This window comes from Lepisosteus platostomus, chromosome 2 (genome assembly GCF_059453375.1).
Source record: "Lepisosteus platostomus isolate fLepPlt1 chromosome 2, fLepPlt1.hap1, whole genome shotgun sequence".
NCBI lineage: Eukaryota > Metazoa > Chordata > Actinopteri > Semionotiformes > Lepisosteidae > Lepisosteus > Lepisosteus platostomus.
The window spans coordinates 72,731,164-72,751,617 of NC_142612.1; the positions used below are offsets into that span (position 1 = coordinate 72,731,164).

At 36.0% G+C, this 20,454-nt stretch overlaps 1 protein-coding gene across 2 annotated transcripts; it reads left to right on the forward strand.

Annotated features, from left to right (window-relative positions):
- The first annotated feature begins 4,763 nt into the window (after nucleotides 1–4,763).
- On the forward strand, nucleotides 4,764–10,705 carry LOC148677056 (G protein-coupled receptor 55). 2 transcript variants are annotated; one of them, XM_088617174.1, is made up of 2 exons: nucleotides 4,764–5,178; nucleotides 9,212–10,705. In XM_088617174.1, the coding sequence occupies exons 1-2, from the start codon at nucleotides 5,120–5,122 to the stop codon at nucleotides 10,152–10,154; spliced, it is 1,002 nt and encodes a 333-aa protein (XP_088473300.1). In that variant the 5' UTR covers nucleotides 4,764–5,119; the 3' UTR covers nucleotides 10,155–10,705. The 2 variants fall into 2 exon arrangements, with proteins under 2 accessions (XP_088473300.1, XP_088473306.1); XM_088617180.1 differs by lacking the exon at nucleotides 4,764–5,178 and adding an exon at nucleotides 7,605–7,755.
- Nucleotides 10,706–20,454: the final 9,749 nt, after the last annotated feature.

Genomic DNA, 20,454 nt, shown 5'->3' on the forward strand with positions numbered 1-20,454 from the left:
TGACATGGACTGGGATAATCAGAGATGCTGCCTGTCTCTTGGCACTGTTGTTTCATCTTAAAGATGGTCAATGGGCAAACTCTGCGCTTGCAACTTCTCAGGCTGACATCCCTGCCTAGAGCACACTGTCTTTCGCTGTGGGATCATGATGTCTGCTTTATATGTGTTCATTTTCCATATTTTAATGTGCAGCATGAACAAACCTGAAAAGGTTTCTTGTGAATGTAGCACAGCATGTCAGATGAGAACATTAAAATTAGGCGTGGTTAGTATTTGATTCTGTTCTTAGTTTCTTAGCACTTTCATATTATTTGCCATTTGTATCCTCTGGTTTGCGTATTACTGCTGATTTGGCTATACTAGATATAATACTGCTGAGCAATTAAGTAATACAACAGAAGTCTTGATACAGAGCTGGATCATGTAGGAAGTCTGCTCTTTGTGGCATAATTGATTGTTTTGATAAAAACGCCTGTCTAGACAGCATGCTGTCAGCAAGCATTGTACTGGTACTATTCATGAGAAAATGTTCTTCAGACCCCGAAATTGTAAGTTTTGGCTTTCCATTAGAAAACACAATCCTGTGATGACTTCATTTTATTATACGTGTCACAGTAGTCATGTTTTGCTGGAAGACAGAAGTGATAGAATTCACACAGCCTTCACTACATGTAAATTACAAAAGCGCTGTAGGAATGACTCACGAATGACAGGAAACAAGCATCAGCCTAAGAATCTTTGTGAAATAAATTGTAAATTTTAGGATTGCTGCATTCAAGAGACATATGAATATGAGTCAACAGACCATTTCTTCTTTAATCACTACACCATCTCCTGTATCAACACATGATGTGTCATCATCCATAGCCAACAGAAAGGGTTAAGAATAAGATAAAAAAGCATAAATCACATAAAGGTTTTCTAAATTCATAACAGTTAAGAATGTCAACATTTCCATTGCTAATAACATAAACATCATATTAGAACTTAACATTTGTGTGTAAAGTGATGGTCAAAATATTATTAAAAATAAAGAAAGCATTTACACATTTTTAGTAAAGTACTGGGGTTAAGATCTCCACTTAGAGATAATTCTGTTTTATTTCTTTAGTCACATTTTAAAGTTTTGTAGGTTAGATTACTGAGCACAAAATGGTTATTGGCAGCACAAACATTTTTAGTGTAACATCTGGAAAAAACATGACTATTTAATATTTAGTTTATTAGTGTTGAGAGTTAAATTAAAAAGATGATCTAATACAAAAGCAAACATTTTTTGCCACACATGTTTTATGCCATCATATCTTATCTGTTTCAAGAACTGAAATTTTAACCAGAAACTTTCAGAAACCATTTTGAGGTAACATATATTGATACAATTTCCAGCTTGTTCAAACATTACATTCTCCAGTCCCAAGAGCACATCCAAGACAAATTATATCCTTAAGAATTATAGAAAAGAAATAAGTGTGTGTCATCATATGATATAGACTTGTATTTTTTTTCTTAGGGTTATAATTTTTTAGGGTTAACACTTTAATTTATGGTGATGTTGCTTGAAACCTACATACTTCCTAAGTAAAAGCACCATCATCATGTGTACAGTACCCTAGAGTATTTAGGTCCACTTCTGGCCTCGTATGCAAGGGCTTAATCTCAGTATCTTGACCTAAATTGACAGGCTGCTCTAGTTTTTTTAAATGAATCATGAAGCATTGTTATAGCACAGAAGTACTACACAGCAAATATACAAAATGCTGTAGCTACAAAATGTTGCTATTTGTGAGAGATGAGGTATCAACATTAATATGTTAGCTGTGTATTGACTAAAGTGCTGAATTGATGCAAACCAGACTTGAAATAGTACAAAGCAGGCACATTTCACTTTTACAGTATTACAGTCATGGTTGAAATTTGTTCAAGAAAATAACAATGTGATGCATCATGATTGAACTCACCTGTGATGTATACTGTAAAAGTAAACACCTGAAAGAGTAGAAATGCAGCAAAGAAATTTAAAACTGCAAATATAAGAAGAAGAAAATGTTAAATTTCATAGTCAAGTTCTTTTCATAGTATTTGCAGGGTAGCAGGGGAGATCAACTTATCTTAATGGTTTAAGTGTTTTCTTTTTGATAATTTTAAGGTATTGGGGGATCAGCAGCCAAACTTCCTTTGCATAGCCTTTTCTAAACCACAAAAAAAACAACAACAACACAGTCAATGATACCAACATGTCTCATAAGTAAGGTTCCACCCTATCACTTTACTATTCAAAGGATGCACAAGTGTTTGAAATCTTTCTATTGCAAAAAAAGAAAGATGTTATTTGTGTGGTACACATAAACCTAAACTAATGAACATAAACTGTGGTGTTTGCAAACGCAGAAGCATGTTGTTTAATAAGAAGAGTGATACGAAAGTAAAGTTAGCAATCATGTTAAATAAACTGATCCAAATTTTCAAACTGTGGCATTCATTAAATGGAGAAGACAACTAGACCTGGTTTCAGCAATGGTAGATATATGAATTGATCTGTTACCAGGATCAGACTACTTTCTGATATTATACAACAACTAATTACAAAGATAAGATAGATTGAAGGTGTAAAGAGGTATATTTAATAAGAAATGTTTTGAAGCAATTGAAAATGAACCAGAGGAATCCATCTTCTATGTCATCCACACATGATTATACCACAGAAGCCACTTCTTGTTCTTCAAAATGTCACATGCATATGAAAAATAGCAATGTTACCTGATAATAGTCATTGCTATGTCACTAATTTCATTAATAAGCTATAATTATTCTGCTTTAACCCCTAGAGAATCCATTTTTTCTCCACCTTTTCCTAGCTCTTCCTCTCACATATTGTAAACTGAAGAAGTAAAGATATGAGAGTAAATAAATAAAATATGAACTTTTGTGAATTATACACAAAATATGTTTCATGGATGGTCCCCAATTCATTCCTTCATTCCTGTACTGTTACAGTACCTGGATCTCTGGGTTTCAAGAAAGAGTGTGCTACGTGGGTGGCCAAAGCACTCACTGATGATCAAAGACGATTTGGGGTTACAGCCCAAACCTTTTTGGGCAAATACAAAGCAGAAGGTGAGAAGGCGATATATTATTGACAGAGATCAACACCACACATCAAACATTTGTTCATCATTACGAACGTGAAAGCAGTCAAGCTTCAATCATCACTACCAACACCAAAATTTCAAGTCACATCCCTATATCAGGAAAGTGTTGATGATGATATTGCAGGACCAGAAAAGTGTTCCTTTCATGTGTTTAAGTGTTGACTGTTAAACAGCTCAAAGTAATCATTTCAGAAAAAAAACTACGAAAGAATAAGGCAGTGCTTCCAAGAAGAATGAATTAATTCACAGCTAATCGTGATTCAGCGCATCTTTATAAAGGGCAGAACCTCTGCTTCGACACTGTAGATGTAAGCAGTCATATACTGTACTGTAGAGATTCACTTTAAACTTTTTGGTCGTTCTGTCTATATCAGCTACATTTAAATTCTAGCAGCAGAGACACCAAACAAGATGATTTTGCAGATTATCCTAAAATACAGTCAATAGCAATTACAGAAAAAGTGGCAAGTTAATGACAAAAAGATTATGGCAAAAACACAGACTGAGCAGATACAAGGCAAATGAAATTTAACATCAACAAGTGCAAAGTGATCCACCCAAGAATGTACACAGGATTACACACAGGGATACTGTATACTGTACACTATGCTTGGATGTCACAAGGATGATTTTGACCTATAGTAAGCATATAAGCAACCTGGGTGCTAATGCAGATCCTTCAATGTCCCCATCAAGACGATAAAGCAAGTTCAGTCCTTGGGCATATCAATTGAATTTATATCAAGACCAGGAGATGCTCAGTTTTTAAAATGCACTACACTACTACTCTTTTTTGTACTGGTTTGGTCACAATGACACATAAAGGATAATATAGAGTTAAAAAGTGCTCAGAAAAAAGAGGCAAGATTGGTTCCTGTTCTGAGGGGAATTATCATATGGATAGAATAAAGGAGTTAATTATCTTTAGTCTAGAATGAAGGAGAATGAGAATTGATTTGATCTTAGTACAGTATATAAAAGCCTTAAGTCACGGCTAAAGGTCAAAGTTCTTTAACCTGTCTCTGTAGGATACTCCTCTATGTTTACCTGTTAACTTGATTTTGATCCTGGTCTTTGAATTGATTCCTGAGCTACTATGTCTTTAATGTAAATACCAACCAAAATTGCATACAGTATTCAAAACCTTGAAAGGAATTGGCAGTGTCAGCCCAAGTTTCCACCTCCAATAAAGCACAATAATCTATGGGAACAAGTGATTATTAAGTGCTTTAAAGACTTGAAATAAAAGTATTACTTTACATACTTGCAGGCTATACAGCCCTTGCCAGGTTTTTTTTGTATTTTTAAGAATAGGTCTTATTAGACACTTGTATCAGTTTTATTAAACTGTAAATGAGGAATTGTAGTCACATGGCCCTGTCTCTTTTGAAAAACCTCCTAAGACCTTATTTGCCCTTTTTATACTATTTGGTCCACATCTTTGTGTTCCACACAAATAAAGAAATTAATGACCGATATGACTCATTTTAAGCAAATAAAATTAAAGGCCTGAAATTGAGATGACAGAATGACGGAAACCCCCTCCTTTATTCATGTTAAATGAATGTGACCATAGTAAATATCTACAGTATATGGCCATGGCATAACAACACTACCACCAAAATGAGACAGACATTGCAGAATCTGGAACATAAAAAGATTTTTAAAAATCATACAGGAATTCCAACTGTGTTTCTTTAAATCTTCAAGGAGGAGGTGTGACTTCCTCATCACAATCAAAGGCCCGTTCCTGACTTGTTTACAAACAAATCTTTATCTTTTTTTTCAGTGGGAAGTTTTGAGAACTTATATTTAGTCAGAACGGTTAATTAAAGAACCTATTATTACTTAATATATAAAATCCCCTGTGCAGGAAAGTTAATTTTTTTGCAAATTACTCTTACATAAAAATAAAAAAAGCATTTATTAATGGTGCATATGATTTTGTTTTCTCTGTTGCAGTTTGCCAGATGAGATTAATGGAGTTTGTGTTCTTGATGAATCTCTCGATTTTTAGGCTCTGGAATTGGTAAGCATTACACTGTCTTTTTCAATTTGTGGGTGAGGTGGCAAGAATGCTTTTCTCGAGTTAAAAGGGTGAACATTTACTGCAGCACACCTACTGTAGTTGGTCTTTTGCATGTTCCTGATTCTGTAGGTAATGCTGCAAGTCCTGGCAATTAAAATGTATTTAATGAAGGTACAACAGAAAATGAACAATTTAATCTTGAAAACAACATGCATCACAAGTGCAGGGTAGAATTAGGAATTGGTATATTTCCTATTGAACATGCCGTTTTACAGTGAAAAAAGTCTCCAACACAATCAAACTTAACTTCAAAAAGCATTATTATTATGATGTGGGAGTATAGGAAGTATTTAAGTATGTTAATAGTATTCTATTTTTACACCTGTACTATTTGCGGAAGAGAGAACAAAGGATATTTAAAGCTTTCAGCCGAGCAACAAAACAAAGGGAAATGAGACATTACACAAGGTAAAAGATGTCAGCAACATTTTAACCATTTGCTGTGTTTTTGGGAATGAAGAAACATTTTCCTAATTTCCGTTTTATAGGACTTGTACAAAGAGTATTTTCAAAGCAACCACTTATTCTTGCCTGTAAAAGCCTAGATTAGACAAATAGCAAAAAAGCAAGTTCTAGTTTGCTGTATGTCTACAATGTAGACGAGAGAAGATAAAGTATGTCTTTACACAGGATAAAATGTAGACTGAGTGATCGGCAATCTGAGCACAAAACAATAGATAATTTTTATGCAGTATAATCTGTGACCAAACTGGGTTATTATTTCACTAAAATTTTAAGAAGTCAGGGACTGTAGGTAGTGAAATTTCAAAAGGGGCACTAAATAAATAACTTAATACAGCTTTAGGGCAATTATTATTATTAAGTTTTTAATTCTTGAAAATCTCAAATTATCATAAACTGTAAATATAGAAATCAAAATTGAATTTAAAATCTTGAATTTAAAATCTAATCAATACATTATTTAAAATAACAGAAAAATCTCAAATTAAATAAAAATGAACTGCAGTAAAGTGACAGATTTATCATTCTGATTCTTACAGCTCTTTTGAAACGACAAGGAAAATTACAATTGCATTATTAACATATCACTATTTTTCTACACACTAACAGCATCAGAAAGTAATTCTACTTTAAAATAAACTAAATACTCAAATATTTCATTGGAAAAAACAAAGAGCATCTAGTCCTATGTCAATTAAACAAATATAAAAAAGTAACAAAAATATTAATGATTAGCTTCAAAATTATTAATACAAAGTAGCTTGGGTTTTATTAACTGTGACAGATTATGAATTTAGGGTGCCTAAAAGTATTACAACTTGTCCTGCAGTTAGACCATCTCAATCTTTTATTTCATATTGTAGTTTGAAATAAATGCTGCAATGCTGTTTAATACTAGAGATATAATAAGGTCTAGTAAAATGAGTAAAAATAAATGTAAATATGTAAATATAAATTGTTTATAGGCTTACCAGACACAGAACGGAGTAGCCAGTGATACCCAGTTGTGTGACTTTAATACTGTATGTTAATGATGGGGTTAGTGTAATCATACTTGAAGAATTGTATTACAGGAGAAACAAATGTCACTTACTCAAAAATATTTCTTGGTGTGATGTAAACAGTATTTCACTTCTGAATAATGAACTTTAAGTCTTATTCAACCCAGTAAAATCTTAACAGAGAGTGAGGAAGGGTGTTTCAACTTGTTGCTCTCCATAGATGTGCTCTCTTGCTTCTACAGGTGTTTTCATTTAATATAAACACTCATTCCTGAACACATCAATTTTGCTACTTGTATCAAAGGTTAACAAATTAAAATGTTTTTGTAATTTAGAAGTACACATAAGCACTATAGCTTAGTATTTCTTTTAAACAACTATTAGATTTAAAAATGAACAATCACAGTATCATTAGCATACAGTAAATATGAGACAATAAAAATTGACCTTTAAATCATTTAGGTTTTTCGTTTTACAACAAAACCATCGTTGGCTCTAAACAGCTGTTTAAGTTTAACGAAAATGAGAATGAGCATGTCTTCAGATAGCAAGTAAAGATATTCAAGTTCTTAGTTAGCCTTTCATGTATACACCCACAAGGAAAAATTCTTATACCACAAAAGAAATCTTGTCACGCAAACCATTTTTTTCAGAATCAGACACCAGTGAGTATTAATTGTAAAACCCATGAAATTTGCAGCACTTTTCCTTAAGGTATTTACTTTAAAATACTACTACTACGCTTTTATCATTTGAATAAAAAAATAAGACTTTTTTTTAAATAAATGGAAACTGTGAAAAATATCCCATCATTGAATTAACTTGAAGATTGTTTAATCTAACTATACTTTTATAAAGCCTTAGAATTAAAAGATAGAGATACTTATATCAATTTGAACACTCCTCCTTCTCAGTACTATAAGGAGATTGCATGGTTCTCACTTAATAGGAAGTGGTACTTGGACTTGCTGCAGACAACAGAAGTCTGAAAGCTTGTACAAAACAAACGCCACTGAACAGTTATATCCGTCTGTCACTCACAGATAAAGCTCAGGTAAGAGACTTCTAAACTACAGAGGTAGAGATTTTACATTGCAGGCATAAATTGTATTGATGGATTTGTTCTGTTAACTGATGTAACTGAGTTATTGTGCAAAATTGTACTTTCGTGTGACTTTTTTTAAATCAAAAAGATGTGAACTTAGATGTCAAAAGCTGGCAATGATTTCAACGTGACACAGAAAGAGATAATAGTAGCTGTCACATTATAGTTTTTTATTATCCAATAAACATCATACATTAGTCTTTCAAGCAAGCGGAAACTCAACTGTTTGGGTTTCAGCTATTTCAGAAAAATATGACAAAAGTCATAGCTCTAAAATTGATTTGTTGGAAATGATGCTATGTGAATGAGAGACATACTTCTCTTAAATCTGCAAACCATGTCAACTGCTGGTTTCTAAATCATGTAGACTACATAGTAAACAGACATATCAAAACAGACTAAGTGTAGGGGGGTATTCTGTACCCACACAAGTGAAAAAAGAAAGTGGTTTTACACCATTAGTCAAAAAATCCTACAGGCACAAGATGTGAAACTTACCAGCATCATATAATAAAGGCTTACATTTCTTCTCCTATCATTCGGAGATGTTTTCCAATGCAAAAGACAGAGGCATTACATACGTTTTGTGGCCTTACCCTAAATTGAAATGACATCTCTTTTAACATGAACAAATAATTTAATAAAAGTTATTAAAACTACTTAAAACGTAATTTACAAAATTGTGCTTCTAAAGAAATGTACAAAAATTTCTTGGTTTGTGCTGGGTGAGACCAAATGCCACCTAAAAGCTACAGTATATCAATTGTTGCAGAAATACGTTTGGTTAGTCAGATGTGTTTTGGAGAAGCACAGGAACAACTACATATTGAGTAATTTGTTTGTCTCGGCTATGGCTACTCACAAGTACTATGCTTGAAGTCTGTGATACTATTTTATGTTCATTTTAAACTTAATTACCGCCGTAATTAATTCCTTTGTGATTTCTCTGGTGAACAATACTGAAAAGATGTCATGTGCCATTCCTGAATTCTCACATTTTTTTTGTCAGGCCACTAAGCTAATTGTAATTTCTGATTTATAGACACTTCCACTTCTGTTGTGCCGTACTAATTAAAGTAGTATCAAATGAATTATATGATTTTGCTCTAATGTTTAATCTGATTCATTTTATATAATTTTGGGTGTTTCATTTTACTGGTGTTTTATTTAGTGTTGCGTTTTAAGTCTCACTTAAATCACGCAAAATATACCATGTACAGTAGATTCTGAAAATAGTATTTGATTTTGACAACGTAAATAACCCTCTGTAAATTTACCGGTGTTAATCTGTTACTTTGGTTAATCCCAAAATGCATTAAGTAATTCATTTTGAAAAGTATTGTATTCTGCCAAAAATGTGGTCAAATGGTCCTCCCCGTGAAACAACTCATGTTCTCTGTTTCAGCTTCACCATGAACAACTGCTCCTATGACACTGTTAACACCTTTGCCAATTCACTACAGTTAGTCGTCTATATCCCCACCTTCGCTTTCGGCCTTATCCTGAACTCAGTGGCACTCTTTGTGTTCTGCATCCAGCTGAGGAAGTGGACAGAATCAACCATTTACATGACTAACCTTTCACTAATGGACCTCCTGCTCCTGCTCTCCCTGCCTTTCAAGATGCACGCATCCCAGAACGAATGGTCTGTCAACAAAAAAATGTTCTGCACTTTCCTGGAAAGTCTTTACTTTGTCAGCACGTATGGAAGCATATACACAATCATGTGCATCAGTATTGACCGGTACATTGGGATTAAGCACCCTTTCAAGGCCAAAGTCTTGAGGTCGCCAAAAAAGGCACTTATAGTCTGTGCTGTCATCTGGGTTGTAGTGTGGACAGGAACATCCCCTGTGTATAGTTTTCACAAGGATAAAGATGCTAACCTGCTCCGATGCTTTCATGGCTTTTCGGAGGAGTCTTGGAATCCTGCAGTAATCATCAGTCTGGAAATTTTTGGATTCCTAATCCCAATGCTGGTGATGGTCTTCTGTTCCATCCAGATCATTAGAACACTTAAACAATCACAGCGGAACCCTGACATGCAAAATAATAAGACTTGTATCAGAATCATATATGCCAACCTGTTTGTATTCTTGGTGTCTTTCACACCAAGCCACCTGGGGATTTATCTGCAGTTCCTTGTTCGCCAAAATTATTTTAAGGAGTGCAATACAACAGAAAAGATCAGCCTTTTTGTTCAAATAACCATGTGTCTGGCTAACGTCACCTGCTGTCTGGATGCGATTTGTTATTACTTCATTACAAAGGAACTCCGCTCATCATCGAAGGATAATATCAGAAGATTCCGAAGCCATAGGGTTAACACTATAATGACTGAAGTGTGAACTGACGTTTTCTAAATGCATAGAGGCACTGAGCATGGGTTACAGGCTCATAAACAATGACGGATCAGTGTACGCAGCAGTGGTTGTTTGAATATGCATACTTTCAGATAATGTGTGCATTGACAATGGACATCTTTTATCCTTTCGACTGCTGTATGTATATCTGATTGAAAATGAAGTTGGATCTTCAAGTCTTCTTTTAGGCCACTATTAAATCATCAGTGGTACTGCAGAAGAGGTGTGTGCTCATAGAGATTGACTTTGGAAGTTCATAAAGCATCTTTTGGATACAATATTGAAAGAAAAGAGTGTTACTGTGTGCAAGAGATTACTTAAATAGCCATTAAACATTAAGGAAAAAACTTTAAAAATAATTATTTAAACCTGGGAGAAATAAGACTTCACATGCATTTATGTACAGAAAATTGTGAAAACATCACTTTGGTTACTGAAAATCGTAAAGTTCACTATATGTTAAATATCAAAAAAGCAAGTCTTTCCCAAATTGATTCTATCCCATTTGTAATTAGTATTAAAGATGAATGTCTATATATTTTTGGATGCACTATATTTTGGTTGAATGGAGTTGTCTTAAATGTTAACTTTATACTACAATGCTACCAACTTTTAAGTTAAATTAAGTGGTTACCACACCCAAAAAAGGCAGAAGTGACAATGGGTTATGTTTTTGTACCTGTACATACACAAGCAATTATTATCTTTCTGTCAAGTTACTGTATGTATCATAAAATAATTATGTTGAACCTTAATTTGTTAGACCAGCACTCTGTTCAGGGTCTTAGTCAAAGATATGTGTTTTTAGCAACATTCAACTTTTGAACTTTCTGGTGGAGCTGGGTGGGACACTTTCTTAACATTCCCCTTCTGGCCACCTGATTGCTGTTGTGTTTTCAAGACTAAACTAAAACCTATCAACTAGGCCTACACCCACACTCATACCCCAGTTCCACTTACCACCTACTCAAGTGTAGCCACTCCCTTTATGGGTACACACTACTTCATATTCTCTTTTTTCACTTTGTTGAGTATACCTTTTAGCGATTGACACACGATAAGTCAAAGAACAAGTGTGATCTTACAGAAGTCAAATACGGTACAAGCACACATGACTGAATTTCAGCTGTCTGTTCAGCCGCATGGGACTTTTTTGAGAATTAGTTTAGAATATGTTGTAGAAAATAGTTATGGGTCACTCGCAATCAGATTTACACTTTTAGGCAAGTTACACCTCTCTCCTAACAACATGGTGAATTCTGTGAGTAAGCTGTTTTGGTTTATATGAATGAATATTGAACTGAATAGGAATATTGTAGTTATAACTCATCCTCAGGAAAATAAAAACAATTACTTTGAATACTGATGTATACAGTTCAACACCATATACTGACTTGTGTATACTCTGATCAAAAGATGGAATGTCAACTTTTCAATATTAAAACATGTTTATCTAAAAAACACCATTATATTATCTAAGCTATACTGTATATTACAATGTGGATATGTTGTTTTTCATTTTGTTTTATAATCTTAAAGATTAAAATATTCTGAAATACACTTTAAGATAGCATTTAATTCAGAAGGATTAAATTGTAGTCAAGAAAGGTAATAATTGTTTGTTACATTAGCTACATTAAGATAATTATTTGAGATACTCAGCCTACTCCCAAAATTTGAATCGGCTTCAACAAACTATAAATGCCAGATCATTTAAGATGCTAAGCTCAGTTAAGCATTAGCACAGAGCAGCAATTAATTGTCCCATGTGTTTCTCCTATGCTCCATTCATTTGTGTACTGTAAGTCAAAATAAGAACACTAGAATGATTATGAACAAGAGGAGGTAATTGAATTCATCAAACCAGTCTGGTGGTTAGTAGCTCCAGTAAAATATTCAAATTTATCATCTTGAAAGAAGCCAGGGTAGCAACTTCAACAACATGGTTTGTTAACATGATCCATACTCCCACAACCCTTAAGGTAAGTATCTCCAGTTTAACATTAACTTCCATGGACAGTACATCTGGTCCCTGCTTCAGTGTTCATTCTCAAGAAGTCCAGAACAAAGTTTCTGAACCACTTGTGTACATCATTCTTGGGCAGCCTAACTACATGTCTGTCATAACAGATTTATTCTTTGTGAATTTCTTCTTGCGAGTCCTGTGAAAACTGACTTTGTCCGTGTTAATTAGCTTTCGTCTGACTGGTTGACAACCGTTTGACTAGTTTGCAAGTAACGTGCGGAGAACTGAAAAGGTGTTAATTGTATGCAGGAAGGCTAACAGCCTTTTCTTATTTCCACAATACAGTTCTCTGTGGCAAGTAAAGAACAGATTTAATACTTGAAAATATGGTGGTTAAACCAGTAATCCAGTCGTCTGCAGTTTGTGCAACATGGGAAGCACCCTGGATGACCCACAAGAGCCGAACTACATCTGTGGTGACTGCTACAAAATCCAGGACTGAAGGAAAAGGTTAATACTGAAGACCAAATTAAAGTCACTCAATGGGTGCAGCATTCAGGGAAGTGTGCACCCTGAATTATCAGAGAAACTTGGAGACTGAGAGAAACTGGTTCCACTTGGTGAAAGGGAATAAATTCCACCAACCCATCCAAAGAAACCACCCAGCATGACAACACTGACCAAATCTGCCCCACTGCAGGACCTGGGTTCTGACATGACAACTCAAAACCACGACACCTCTATCACTGGCTGGAAAACTCAATCACTGGTCTCAAGAATCCAAAATGAGAAGTGGTAGTTCTCAGAGCCTCTACTCTGTGAAACACTAGGGCTTAGATTTGCACTAAAAACCATGAGACGATGACAGAGTTCTGCCTGCCTGGAGCTGGGATGACGTATTCTCCATAAAGCCAACTTACTGCTAGCCTGGCCAGGTGACGGCCATGTCACTGTGTCCATGTGGATAGAAATCATTAATTACCCAGAACAAATTTTAAACAACTGGGCAAGAAACTAAGGAAAAGGACTAAAACTCTCATTTTCTCAGGACACCCACCAGCACCAGACAAATGTGAAAAACAGCTAATGCTAATCTGTCAGCACTTCACACTGGTGAGGACATGACTTACAGACATCTACAGAAGAAGGCTTCAGCTTTCTGGACCACTGAAGACCTTTCTATAACAAAGGACATCTATACAGACATGATTATATCACAACAATTAAATTAGATGGGGTCCATCTTCCCGTGAGTCCAGAAACATTTGAACTAGAATGAATGAAGGGAGAAACCCAAGAAAATTGAAAAGGAAGTTAGATGTGGAACAGAGATCGAGAGAAACAGAGAGAAAAAAAACCTAACAAATGATTGGGTGATTAAATGCTTGTACCTGAATGTCGGGTACACCAAACAAATTAGGTGAGACAAATGTTGAAAATGATGGAGAGGAATGTAGACTCAATAAAATACATTCCAAAGGTTTGTAATGATGCAGTAGACCACCAAATATAAATGTTGAATAGAATTCAATTCGGTATTAAAAAACTGAGAATTAATGCGCAAATGAAAAATGACTTTTTATGGAAAACTTTAACATACGCTAGAAAAGATCTGTAGGAATAACAGCGACAGAAATTGAAATGGAAGACATCGTTATTGATGGCTTTCTTACTCACACTGTCAGAGTACGAACAAGAGGAAATGCTTGTATAAACCTTGTATTTTTAAACAATCAAGACAAAGTCAGGAATACAGATGTGAGAGAAATATTAGGGAACTGTGATCATAATATATTTTGAACCTGTACAGGTTGGGTCCAAAGCAAAAGTATACAATTTCTAAAAATTACAGACTTTGAGGGAATGTGACGCAGTGTAAGGGAAATAAAATGGGATCGGATAGATGCGTAATCACTGCATTATAGACAGCAACAGTGTCAACTGACTCTGCTTGATCCAAAGAACAAATTTATCCCAAAAGTGAATAAATCAAAAGCTTAAAAACAGCATCTAAAATGTTAGCATCCAAAATCCAACAAATCAATTGGAAAAAAATATATAGAAAAAGAGAGTGCTTTATAAAATGATGAAAAAAGACAACCGGAAACACATGGGAAAAGGGATATTAGAAAGACAGAAATTGAAAGGAATATTGAAATGGCAGCTAAAATAAATATGTTCTTTCAGTACTAAAGAATTAAAACATATCAGGAACAATACTATGAAATGTCTAGACAGTGAAAGGGAAATGGTTGAATAGTTCAGTCAGGTGTTCAACGAAGAAGTTAACGATATAATAATAATAATAATTGCTTGCACTTACGTAGCACTTTTCTGGACACTCCACTCAAATCGCTTTACAGGTAATGGGCATCCCCTCCACTACCACCAATGTGCAGCATCCACCTGGATGATGTGACAGCAGCCATAGTGCGCCAGAACGCTCACCACACATCAGCTATCAGTGGGGAGGAGAGCAGAGAGTAATGAAGCCAATTCATAGATGGGGATTATTAGGAGGCCATGATTGGTAAGGGCCAATGGGAAATTTGGCCAGGACACCGAGTTTACACCCCTACTCTTTTCAAGAAACATCCTGGGATTTTTAATGACCACAGAGAGTCAGGACCTCGGTTTTACGTCTCCTCCGAAGGACGGCACCTGTTTAAAGCAAGAAACTAGTGAAACAGGGAACTAGATCAGCATTGCAGTACTGTATATATACATATAGCTCAATGCAAAATTACTTCCACAGCAAATTTTCAACCATTTTCAGAAGTCTTGTCTGGAAAATTACCTAGGTAAACAAAGCAAACAAAGAAAATCCTTATTGGAAAGAAAGTTCCACAGAGCACATACACTGAACTGATAGCTGTGAATATAAATAAAAGGAAAATTAATGGGTTACATAAATGAGACTTATGAAGTAATAGCGGCAATGCTTGTTAATAAGACAGAATTAAGCGTTGGTATGCTCCTAAAGGAGGCCCCATCTCACCCTCCATCTCTGTGGTGCAGCCACAGAGAAAGAATTCATGCAGGCTGATTTAAGATGTTTTCTTTTGATAAGAAACAAGCTCCCAGACGGGGATGCAATTAGCTAAGCCTGGCTATCATGATCAATGGTCATCCATTGGCGCCTATCAGTCTAGGGAGTGGCGAATGGACATCTGGACTGCATTCCTAAGTGTCAAGAGTAAGTGACTTATATCTCACCTAGACCAACCAATCAGGGACTGGTAGGGCGTGGTAATACCACGTGGGTCTCCAATACCCGCCAAACTCTCAACCAATCAGCACACATCTGGGTCTTGATCAAAAAGGGAGCACAAGCTCAGATCGGGGCTCTCCTTGGCCATTTTCGCGCATCCTCAGAGACAATCACGTGACAACTGCTGTTGTCTGCAAAAGGACTTGGACTTTGTTCTAAGAGCGAGGCCGAGGATCCCGTACATACTCAGAATTCTACCAACCTGAATGCTCCGCTTGATCAACGGCAGCCTACAGTTGGACCCTCGTCGACAACCTGAATAGCTTATTCAGAAGCAGCGCTGGACCGGGAACGAACCAGCTTCTTCCCAGGCAAAAGAGTGACTTGTGAGGACTCGCGGTCACACTCTGTGCATAGAGACTTTCTACTAGCCAGCCGAACTGCTGGTAGATCTCCTCGGAGCAACGACTGCCCTGCGCGCCGCAGTTAGATTCCTCCGCCCGTCCTACTCCGAGCTGCACCTCGACTGGTTGGCCGGTAGCCAGAGGACGCCGACACAACGCCCATTGGACAACCGCTGGAACAGAGGTTGCAACAGAGCCTGTCAGCTGGTTTGGTGTTCGTGCCGGGAAATTCCAAATCCAAAAACAGTGGATACGTAAACCCCATGTTCTACATTGCGTCTCGAGAATTCAATTGTACCTCAACACAAGTTGTTATCAATTTAATTCATGAGTAATGTATTTACTTCCGAGTTTAGAGTAACAGTGGGTAATAACACTGATTAGCGATTTGGTAACCGAACGATATATATTGACATATATTCTCTGTTGTGTATCTCTTTGTGTTTGTGATTATATACCTTGTATATTGATAACCCTCACCGTAAGGTCTGCCGCTCGTATCCAGGCAGACTAGTATATGTTTGGTGCACAGTTTATATTAATAAATGTATCTCGTGTATTGAACCCGTGTGTGTGCGTTGTTAGTTGTTCTGACGATTGATTTTCTAAAAGCCCCAATGAACAACCTCGTGATTACTGCTACAATTAATAATTGTCTCAGTAAACCCATCAATCCACTACATTACCTTTGAACAATTGAACTTACAGATTTTTTGATTATCTGCGAATAATAAAATATTGTCCTAATACTGCAATGTACAGTATCTGTTATAGAACAACTGTAATCTCCTTAGGTGGGTATACAATAAGTACTGTAGGTTTACAAAAAGCCTGTGGAAATATACTGTATTAATAAAATCAAATACCACAGCAGCAATCTTTTTGTACTTCAAACAAAATGTGTTTTATGTCATCCTCAGCCAAGAAAGTAGCGGTTTAAGTATACTGTAGGTTGAAATAGTCCACCAGTCTGATCATGAGATGTGTGACTGTGACCCAATGGCCAAGTAGTGAAACACAGTTGTCAAAGCAGGGCAGAGTGTGTGTTAGTCAACATGGCATTTGTCAGATTGCGGTTAAATTGCAAAGTCAGGTGTTACAAAGCCTGTATGTAACAGGCTTGCAATAAAGTCAGTAAGAGAGACATCACTACTCCAATCAGTGTCAAGAGAGTGGCTCAGCAATTTCCCTGTTGTAGTACAGGACTTCCAGCCAAAAGTCGAGTCTTAAACAATTTGCAATCTCCAACTGGGTGGACAGACAATAAAAAATAATTGCCAACATCAAATTTATGTAAAAAAGCGCTTTTTGTTGACAGTATTTTTCAGGATGCCAAAACAAGTTGCCATACTCTCTCTACTCCGCTCACTGAGCTCCACCTACACTGAATCAACTGCACAGGCCTCTGTTGCTAACAAACGCTGAATTCTCTGCACCACAATTTTCTGTTTGCCCAGCCTGATTTCAGTGTGCTCTGCAACTACCATGTGGGTTTTCTGTTCTCCTTTTCAGAGCTGCTGTGTGTTTCATAAGTTTCTATGTAAAACACACTACTTTTGAGCAGGTACAGTTTGTAATCAGTCCAACAAAAACACTGTTTATTAGTTTTCCAACAAAGAACGGTCTCAGAATTAGTTTTCCGGCAAAGAATAGTTTTGATATTGCAGTATTTTGGAGCTGCACAGTAATAAATGCAGCAAGATTATTTAATTCCTGGATGTAACATTGTTTACAGATTAATTCACAGATTATGAAACTGTACCAGAATGGCTATCCTACATTGTTACGCCCATTGGTACAATGTTCATAAGTATATAAAAATGTGGATCTTACATTTCACCTATGGTTTCATATCAATGAAGATATACTGTACTCAACAAGGATCTTTATATACTCTATGTATTTGTGTGAGCTTGTAGATTATTCATTCTCTAAAAAGAATTACCCTTAATGAGCTAAAGAAGCAGCCATAATTAATGTACATTCTGCAGCTTTTATCAATATCCAGCATGGGTGCAGTACCCTAGATCTTGTGACAATGTTTAAAAACAAAGCACCATGTAAAGACACCATGCGATAACATGAACATGTAGCTAAATTCTGAAATATGCAAAAAGAAAAGAGTTACATTGATTCAGCCATTCATTAGGCATCGGAACAACCATGTGCACATCTGGAATCTTAGCCACCATGGTTTGTGAATGCGGAGAAAGCCAAACAGCCATCCATGTGATGGAAGCATGTCTCATTTACAGCCTTTAAGGAAGCTGATGTCCCCCACTGTTTCTCTAGACTGTCTGAGGTTCACCAAATTCACCAACTGACTGCTTAAGTGAAACGCCCGACCACATGCAAGAAGAAGATGGCACATTTAAGATGACTAAAAAAAACCCCAGCAATTTCTCAACTAACAGAGGTCCTCTAAATCAACAGTGTTTCCCAATAGGCACACCAATCCCTACGTCAAACAGCAATGCAGCACAACTATTCTGCTGTGATGAGCTGTCGTGACAAGCAGAAGAATCTTGGACAGAAGTAAAGAAATACATTTTATGAAACTTTGTTGTCAAATGAGACTGGAAAAAACTCCCTTTCTTAACTTTAGATGTTAAAGGAAACCCTCCATGACCAAACAAAATCTGATGTGTCATACTGAGGTACTCGCAAACGCCATGGGATAGGTGTTTTTTTACACCTCCCAATGTAAGCCCAGTCAAGACAGGATCATGGCCCAGAGCTTTGTTCAGACCTTTTACAGACTACTGTAATTAAGATGCTGGAAAGAAAAGACATACTTTAAATATTCTAGACCAGCCGTTCATTTTTACTGTCACAAAGTTAACTAACAGTAAGCTGCTTTCGAATGCGCTGAATTTAATATTATCTGAGCACCTGCAGAATGCAAAAAATGACATTTCACCTTAATTACAAAACACGGCTATCAGTCACAGCAATGTTTCTTTGCAAACACAGAAATTGCAATCAGTTTTACAAGGTCAAAGAACCTTTCTAACTTCAGGTATAAATGCTGCATGTTAGTGCATTAAGTAACTAAGCAGTGTTTCACTGTAGCCTCACTGTCTTACTGTCTTAGAATTTAAACAAATTGCATTCATACCACGGAGAAATGCAAAATGAAAGATCACAGAAAAAAGGAAACATGCAAAGAAATGAAAGAAAAAGAGCCGTGATATTTTAATTTTATACAAAACAAAAATATGAATCATTTGAAGGTATAATTCATTAGTTTTTCAGTTTTTTATACTTAAGCAGCAACAGTAATTTCTAGATAAGTTTTGCAAGAATAGTCCTTGAAGAAAGATTTGTGGTTTTAGCCAGAAAAGAAACTAATGGAGTTGTAAAACAGGATGCTTATCATCACCGTCAGACTTCATTTTGATTTTATAACAGTGGTAACTGGTTACAAAATACTGGAGATATGTATCTAACATTTATAAAAATCCCTGCAGTAGTTACAGAAGGAGAGACATTTTCTGACATTTTGTTTTATCACTGAAGATTTTCTATCTTGCAATTCACATCCTTTAAAAGCAATTTAAATCACCTTTTCAAAACTTGTGGTTCAACTACTTATAATCCCTAATATTTCAAAAGCAGAAGTAATCGTACAAAATAAGGAAAAATAAAAAAATGAACAGAATAGATAGCATACAGTGTGGTATTGTGATTTGGAATGGGAAACTATTGAAAGAGACTTGGGAATCATTTTAGTATTCTTTGGAAATGTGTTCACTATTCCAGCTTTAGAGCTCTTGAGCACGAGTTCAACGTTTCGTAAGCCATTTGGTGTCTTAGTAGTGAGTAATTATTTTAAAGATTCATTTTTCATTTTAATTGTCATTTCCAATTTTAGTTCCAATGGGATGTTGTAATAAAAAGTCTTTTAAGTATAGTACTAATCAAGGACTTCTTAATGTTTTGTGTTATGTGGAAGATCCCTCCCACCCCTCCTGCAACCTCTTTGCCCTCCTACCATCTGGTAAAATATATCGCAGTATACGGGCCAGTTCCACCAGGCTCCATGACAGATTTTTTCCACAGGCTGTCAGGCTCCTCAACACCCTGGTACCTGCTGCACCTCCTCCAAATCTGGAAACCTAGTTCTTTTTTGCCTAATGTCAGGCATATTGTCTGATGTATTCTTTGCACAATCCTGTAAAGTAAATTGCACTATGCACATTACACTTCATGTACCCTGTCCCCTGTCAGAAATGTCTACATGGTCTATGGCATTGTCCTGCCAGTGTCTGTCTGTATTCGCACTGTAGTCCTGGAGAACGATATCTCGCTCCTCTGTATACTTGTATATGGCTGGGCTGACAAATAAACTTGAACTTGAACTTATGCCTAACGAAGCTCAACGAAAATCTCATTCTTCCCAATTTAGATGTTGAACATAACGAAATATTTTGCAGTCAATCAGTGCCCTCTGGTGGCAACAAAAACGTCAACGATGAAAAGCGTGTAACAACTACTTCGCAGCATCGTTGGGTAAGGTTGTTACAAAAGTACAAGACTATAATTGTTATTAAATTAATCCCATTTACTTACAGAGTAGCTCGGTCAGTGAGAAACATTAAAGATTTAAAGTAAATAAAAATTTTGTAAACCTCTTAGAACATTCTATCCTAAAGCTAATTTTGGGGTTGGAATATCCTAATGGTATAATCATGATGTAGATAA

What these genes read in the sequence shown, in the direction of transcription:
- LOC148677056 (XM_088617174.1), top strand. Translation starts at nt 5,120, where the DNA reads ATGAGATTAATGGAGTTTGTGTTCTTGATGAATCTCTCGATTTTTAGG. An exon ending in ATTTTTAGGCTCTGGAATTG is followed by an intron (nt 5,179 to 9,211) that starts GTAAGCATTACA and finishes TCTCTGTTTCAG; the next exon opens with CTTCACCATGAACAACTGCT.